This window comes from Cyprinus carpio, chromosome B14 (genome assembly GCF_018340385.1).
Source record: "Cyprinus carpio isolate SPL01 chromosome B14, ASM1834038v1, whole genome shotgun sequence".
Classification (NCBI taxonomy): Eukaryota; Metazoa; Chordata; class Actinopteri; order Cypriniformes; family Cyprinidae; genus Cyprinus; species Cyprinus carpio.
This window is the reverse complement of record NC_056610.1, coordinates 24,116,274-24,124,417: the sequence shown is the minus strand read 5'-3', so window position 1 is coordinate 24,124,417 and position 8,144 is coordinate 24,116,274. Positions and strand designations below refer to the sequence as shown.

Below are 8,144 nucleotides of genomic sequence, written 5' to 3'. Positions count from 1 at the left end.
TAGTTCAAATTGAACATAGGCAGCATATTCCCCGAACCTGCAGCTCCTGTCAAAAAACAACCAGACCGTTATTTCCGGCGTGACGTTCGAGTCTGTCCCAAAAATACCTCTCAATGCGCCCTCGTGGACTCGCGCCAAGGGCCCTATAGGTCTGTACTACATGTCGTCATGAAAGTGTGGACTCTGAGGAAGTCCACAAGTCCGGAGTGTGCCATTTGGGACAGGGCTTATTGTGTGAAAGAGTGCAGCTGTAGTTGTAGTTTTCTCCTGCAGGTGGCACTCTCTACATCAGCAGCTCTGAGTCCCATGAGTCTCTGCTCCAGTCAACAGAAGATCACAATCCTCTCTTCATTCACATGTGAACTGACTAGAACTGAGAAAAACATCAGCACACACTCAATACACACAGCTGCATGTAGACCTGATTCTGCTTTACTCTCAATAAAACTGTCCAGAGCATTTCATTAATACACTAAAGATACTGTTTTATGTGATCTGCAAGAGAATCTGTGAAGTCATCTGCATAACTAGTCATTTTACTTCACTCAGAAACAAATGCTGTCCACTTGTGACTTCCAAAACAAGATTTTTTGCACTTTTTTGAAAATTTGCCTGATACTTGTTCTTTCTTTCTCTTAGTTTCTCTTGTTTCAGATGTATTGTCGTGCAAACTAACAGCATGTGTCTTCCCCCATAAGAAGAAACTTCCTCTTTCCTCAGTGAAGCGGTCAGCGGTTTCCTCGTGTGTCAGTCCAGTGTGAGTCTCGCCGCGAAGACGCTTGTCTTGATGAGAGCCAGAACACAGACGATCTGAAGCAGCGTCACACTCTTCTGCTGGGATTGAGTTCTTCTGAAACTGGACTTTAGAGAAATGATGCTCATCTTTGGACTGATGCTGCTGCTGCTGCAGACTGCTGCATGTGAGTCACTTTCACATCAAACTCTTATGATGCTGATCAATCAGATCAATCTCTGAATTAAAAACATTTGAGTTGTAATATTACATTAAAATTCTGCAGAGATCTAGTCACAGTGTTTTCTGAGCTTTTTAAACAGTTTGTATCAGTGGAGTATTATAAAATGTGAGAGGAAGTGAGTTTTTCTTAATGTTCATTGTGCTAAAAAGTTTGTATTTTTTATTTTATATAGTATTTTCGTAAATGTATTTTTTTGTTACTTTTTACTTTTTTTTACTAGCCTATATTAAGGATTGATAAAATGATGTCTCTTCATTAAATATGATATGAGAAATATCAAAACACTATTAATAAAGAGAGAACTGTCACAGTGTAATAGGATTCAGCAAAAAAGTGCAGGACAAAGACAAATTCTGGATTATAAAAATGTCACGTTGACATGCATGAAGTGATTTAGAAAATAAAACTATGCAGACTGTGAATGCATGAGTTTCATTTGAATAAACTTAACATTAAGATGAATGAGAGCATAAAGACATTGTTTAGACATTCCAGTGTTCAACAGACATTTTTTAATTAAAGTAAATGTTTAATTATAATAGATATTTTGTATCACACTCTAATTTGAGTTCAGTCTGTGCAGTGACAGGATTATGTTCAGTGTCCTGTTAATTATAACAGTATTAAAGGGATAGTTCACCATGTCATTAATTACTCACCCTCATGTCGTTCCAAACCCGTAAGACCTTCGTTCATCTTCGAAATGCAAATAAATATATTTTTGAAGAAATCTGAGAGCTTTCTGTCCCTCCTTAGATAGCAATGTAATTACCACAATCAAGAAACACAGTAAGAACATTGTTAAACAGTCCATGTGACATCAGTGGTTCAACCATAACCTTACAAAGCTACGAGAATATTTTTCTTTTGCGCAGAGAAAACAAAAAAAAACTTTATTCAACAATTCTTCTCCTCCGCGTCACCCTGCCTCCGTTTTGAAGAGTATCACAATGTATGCTCGTGATTTTCCTGCATGTAACTATCCCTTCAAGTCAGGAGACACGCGAATGATACAAATCTGTGTTTATTGTGAAGATGAGTGTAAGCATGTCTACAACTTAAATTAGCTGAGGGATGCTGGACGGTGCTTGTTAATGGACACACATCAATGGTTTATTATTAACTGAAGGTTAAAATGCTCACAGTTGTAGATTTATGTTTCCAAACAAACAGTCCATAAATCCACATTTCCAGTCCTTCATCTGTACAAATTTCCTACTTGCTTATATAACCCAGGTAATCAGTAACCCTGTTATCCCTCCTCCTGTTATCTGAGGAAGTTTCCTGCCTGTACCTGTATTATGTAACCATCACTCCAAGAAATGACCCCTACTGGACACCTGCATGTAAAAGTTTAAAAGTAGAGATGAAATGGTTCTGACAATGAGCATTATTGAGATGAACTGGAGATCAGATCAGTAATTGCTTGATGTGTTTCTTCAGTTGAACTTTAATTCTGTGGAATGTTTGTGTAATTTGTGTCTGATTTAAATTCATGATAACCTAAAATTGTGGAACATTTTGTGTGTTTTGTTCTTTCAGGTCTGGAGTTAAACTGCAGTTTTGACTGCTTCGATCCCTGCTATGCAGCTCTAAACACAAACTCAATCTAATGATTGTGCAGGGGACGCTAGTAAATATGACCTGAAGGTAAAAAGAGAAATAAACAACAACACAGCAGATGGAGGATACCAGAATTTCGTAGATGTAATAAAAGAATGGGAGACAGGACATGAGGAAGTAGGTGAATGTATCTTTATAAACACCAAACCTGAAGTGACAGGCATTATGGGATGTCTGTGATAATACACCGGGTGGTGTGAGCGCACTAAGATCAACAGATTGAGCACAGGAGAATGACATGCAGGATGTAATCTGTCGAGGGTCTGGTAGAAGGTGTGGGACTACCAGGCGGCGTACATGAACACAGATCTAGGGATCTTCCAAGTGATTGGGGTTGAAGGGTAGCAGAACTCTCGCTCAAATACGAGTACTCTGGAATACACACATCAGATGTTACTCCAAAGAATCTCTGTGAAGGTTTTTATTGCAGTTCATTACTGAATATCTGGAAGAATTTAGTTAACAGTGTCTGCCCTTTCTTTGCACTGAGTCTGAGACTATTTTAAGAATTAAAAACCAGCCTGTTGCTAACTGTGTACTGCATACTGCTTTTATGAGTAGGGTGGAAGACAATTCTGGTCAGTTGTCGTCATTGGACGGTAGACTGGATATGGTGTCCCTACCCATCCAGCGGAAGGCGCCCGCGTTGGGGCAGTCAGTGGAAGTGTCAATCATCGACCCCGCGGCGCACCTGGTGTCCGGCGCGAGTGGGGGAGGTATAGAGGCTGTAGTTCACCTTGCTCCTCGTGGGGGGATCAGTCACCTCCTCGTACGACCTGGAGCTCTAGCCTGTACAAATTGCAGTGGTTGGTGCTCAGGGTGGTAACTGAGTACTTTTCTTCGTTTTACTTTGCAGGTTCAGTATCTTTAAGTACGGTATGTTTTCAACTGTATCTCTAGGTACTTTGCCTGTGGGAGTAGTTTGATTTTTGCAGTAAGGCTATGTGTAGTTACTATTACTTCCGCTAGCGTGCATAAATACGCGTTGGCGAGGCTGAGCGAGGTTGCATCAAAACATAGGGTACCTTCCTAAGAATATTCAAAAAGTTCCGCACCAGAAGCGGTGTCTGGGCGAACGAACTGATTCTTTTTATCAACCTTTTAAAAGCGTGTCGCAAATCGCACCAAACGAGTCATTCACGAATTATAATGTCCGATGCAGCTGTTCTCGATCGACAAGCTCAATGATTCAAATGAATCGTTTAGTGCGAGTCTCTAGTGAATTGAATTCACAACCGGGAGAACTTGTAAGCGCGTGTGCGACTGATGCTGCTAAAAGTTAGTTACTAATGTTGAATTTTAGGATTAATTATTGTAACTGAAAACCATATTTAGGTCAAAACTGTCAGTTGTTTTTGAACTAAATCTGCTGTAAAAGGTGATCTATTTAAGGCCACTGAAATGCTTGAATGCACACACATCAACATCCGTGTCATGTTTTAGGTCAAAAACCAGGAAACATTAAAATAAACACAGATTAAATAAATAACTCATCACGTTCAAATGTCCACCGCTTCCATAATGTTAAACATTTATTAATGCACGTGTTATGTCTTTTTTTTATATTGTTTTATCACATTACAGTTTGATATTTTTGGATTAACTAGCAAGTGAACAGATAGAAGGTTTCTTCATAACCATAACAGAAATTAAAATATTGTTATCTTATCTAACTGTCTAGCTAACAGCTTGCTAGTGCACAGGACTGGGGAACTATATTATATAGTCTTTGGGGGGTGGTGTTAGTGTAGCCTAATAGTAGGCTGTGTTATGTATCCTGATTGACTTTATGATTAGTTAAATCTGTTTTGCACATGCATCGCCACAAAGTTAACCATTTCAGACAGTACAGGAAAGCCTCTGTCTCGTTCACTTCACGTCAGTGGGCGTTACGCACAGCTCAGAGTGGCCCAGGCACGGCGCCAGGATTCCAGTTTTGGATGGGCCAGACCAATTGTGGGTGGGCCTTAAATTAAAAATGTTAAATTAAAAAAAAAAAGTTATCCGACCACTGCTTTACCTACTAAAAATATATTGACTAATATAGCCTACTGTTATATTATCTGTGCGAATACATAATATAGGTTTTAATAGCTTGATGCATGCCAAATATTGGCTCATTTTGGATTTCATGAGAGCTACACATTCCAAAAAAGTTGGGACAGGTAGCAATAAGAGGCCGGAAAAGTTAAATGTACATTTAAGGAACAGCTGGAGGACTAATTTGCAAATCATTAGGTCAATTGGCAACATGATTGGGTATAAAAAGAGCCTCTCAGAGTGGCAGTGTCTCTCAGAAGTCAAGATGGGCAGAGCATCACGAATTCCCCCAATGCTGCAGCGAAAAATAGTGGAGCAATATCAGAAAGGAGTTTCTCCGAGAAAAATTGCAAAGAGTTTGAAGTTATCATCATCTACAGTGCATAATATCATCCAAAGATTCAGAGAATCTGGAACAATCTCTGTGCGTAAGGGTCAAGGCTGGAAAACCATACTGGATGCCCGTGATCTTGGGGCCCTTAGAAGGCACTGCATCACATACAGGAATGCTACTGTAATGGAAATCACAACATGGGCTCAGGAATACTTCCAGAAAACACTGTCGGTGAACACAATCCACCGTGCCATTCGCCGTTGCTGGCTAAAACTCTATAGTTCAAAAAAGAAGCCATATCTAAACACGATCCAGAAGCGCAGTCGTTTTCTCTGGGCCAAGGCTCATTTAAAATGGACTATGGCAAAGTGGAAAACTGTTCTGTGGTCAGACGAATCAAAATTTGAAGTTCTTTTTGGAAAACTGGGATGCCATGTCATCCGGACTAAAGAGGAAGGACAACCCAAGTTGTTATCAGCGCTCAGTTCAGAAGCCTGCATCTCTGATGGTATGGGGTTGGATGAGTGCGTGTGGCATGCACAGCTTACACATCTGGAAAGGCACCATCAATGCTGAAATGTATATCCAAGTTCTAGAAAAACATACGCTCTCATCCAGACGTCGTCTCTTTCAGGGAAGACCTTGCATTTTCCAACATGACAAAACCAGACCACGTACTGCATCAATTACAACATCATGGCTGTGTAGAAGAAGGATCCAAGTACTGAAATGGCCAGCCTGCAGTCCAGATCTTTCACCCATAGAAAACATTTGGCGCATCATAAAGAGGAAGATGCGACAAAGAAGACCTAAGACAGTTGAGCAACTAGAAGCCTGTATTAGACAAGAATGGGACAACATTCCTATTCCTAAACTTGAGCAACTTGTCTCCTCAGTCCCCAGACGTTTGCAGACTGTTATAAAAAGAAGAGGGGATGCCACACAGTGGTAAACATGGCCTTGTCCCAACTTTTTTTAGATGTGTTGATGCCATGAAATTTAAAATCAACTTATTTTTCCCTTAAAATGATACATTTTTTTCAGTTTAAACATTTGATATGTCATCTATGTTGTATTCTGAATAAAATATCGAAATTTGAAACTTCCACATCATTGCATTCTGTTTTTATTCACAATTTGTACAGTGTCCCACCTTTTTCGGAATCGGGTTGGTACATGAATGTCCAGATACATATAGAAACCAGAGCAACTAATATCATTAGTTTGTTTCAGCTTGATCTCAGCAGTGAATTGTGTTGATGTGTTTCAGAGAGAAAGCAGCTGATTCTGTGCTGATGTTTTATTTCAGGATCAGCTACTGCAGCTGTGACCTCTAGTGTGACCTCTGCAGTGACCAGCAGCACACAGACATCAGAATGTGGTACAAGTTTAACCAAACACCCCTGGAAAACATAAGATGGGTTTTGTTTGTATCTAATTCTTGTTGTCATGTGGTTCAGGTTTCTCTGGTGTTCTGTGTTGGCCTTGTGTCGTCACTATGTTCTGTTGGTCCTGTTAGGAGCTTTTCACAGCTACATTAACATACCCTTCAGGTGAGAGACATTATCATCATCATTATGGATTTGACATGCAGTATTAAAGTGTGATGATTTCCTTTCTCCTAAAAATGATGCCTTTTAGGACAGAACATGAAGATCAGAAAGTGAGAGATGAGAAGATTGAGAAGAAGGACATGATCACACAGCAAAGATTCATGAGAGCAGCAGCAGATCATCCATCTACGAGAATACCCTTAATTCATAATCCAACAGACTGTCTCTCATCAATCCAGCTTTCAGCTGCCGAACCGCAAGATCTTTTATAATATAAACCCAAGAGATTTAATTAAAAACAGGAGAAAAGAATTAAACCAGATTTTCTACAGTTTTTAGTTATGAAGATGATTTTCTGGACATTTGTCTTTTGTAATAGTTTCTGACATGTTTATATTACTTATGTGTTCTCCATACTAGTGTTATTTTTTGGTGGCCTTGTTGTGTTTAATTTTAGTTGTTAGTCTAGTCTTTGTGTGAAGTTGTCATTTTTAGTTTTTATTATTTTTAGTCGGGTTCATACTTCTTTTTAAGTCCTAGTCCTTAGTTTTTAGTTCCATCTAAAAACAGATGATTACTTAGCCTAGTTTTTAGGTTGTACAATAAAAACTGATTGACATTTTTAGTAATGCCATTCATTTAACCCAGTCAATATAAAAAGCCTAGTTGGAATAGACGAACCAACATTTTCTTTAGCCAAACCCATTTCCATTATTATTATGGTGACCTTATAACTCAAGAAGACATCCATGTCCAGTACGGAGACACTCACTCCTGATTTGAATTTTACAACATTTTTTACAACCAAACATGTTAGAAACACAGCACATAAATGAAAAAAAAAAAAATAAAAACAATAATAAAATTCCATTAAATAAAATCTGACTAATTTTTCCTCCCAAAGACGAACCTGTCTGGCAGGCCATTGGTCCCCTTTGCTCTGGTGTCAAGGCTGACTTTCTCTCGACAGCGTCCACAAGTTTTTGCTTGGGTGAAGCGGAAAATATGACTTCATCATGTGTGGCCGAAGTCCGCTTTGATTGACACCTACTAATTCTGGTGGCGGGAGTGCACGCATTTGTTGTAGCTTTCCGCATACTCCCACATTCGAACATGCACTGAGTTCAGGGCGATTCTAGCCAACATGCATGTTCGCTTTGTCGGCGTTTGTGTGAAACGAAGCATTTAATATGAAGTTCAAACTCCTAAGTTGAGGAAATTTTTATTTTGATGTGCATATTTGTCCAAGGCTCTTATGGAAGTATGTTTTATTTTTATAGTATAAAAATAGAATAGAATTCAGTTAGATATTCTTATACATATTTTGCTTAAGTTTCCTGGTGGCGAATACCCATATGTAAGATTGTTTTAGTTTGTATCATAAAGAATGATTAATTCCTCAACTCATTCATTCACAAGACTTGTACTGGCCATACTGGCAAATGACTTCCTCACCGGTGTGTATTCCTGATGGTTTTAGAGGACAATGAGAACGAGCACAAGTATAAAAGGCCTCATCCGTTCGGGAAGGTGCGCTCGCAGTCGCGCGCCATGCGAAGTATAAATCCTGCTTTGCTTTGTTGTTTGTTCATCTATCTTAATAATGCCGAGGAGTGA

The 8,144-nt window shown here is 39.2% G+C and overlaps 1 protein-coding gene across 1 annotated transcript in view; it reads left to right on the top strand.

The window, feature by feature from the left end:
• Positions 1-777: 777 nt before the first annotated feature.
• The window catches only part of LOC109101046, a 139,999-nt gene continuing 132,632 nt past the window's right edge, over positions 778-8,144 (top strand). Inside the window, exons 1-2 of the mRNA XM_042738680.1 lie at positions 778-920; positions 2,520-2,538. Of these exons, the coding sequence (XP_042594614.1) occupies positions 872-920; positions 2,520-2,538 (68 nt within the window). The 5' untranslated portion in view covers positions 778-871. The remainder of the gene's footprint in view (positions 921-2,519; positions 2,539-8,144) is intronic.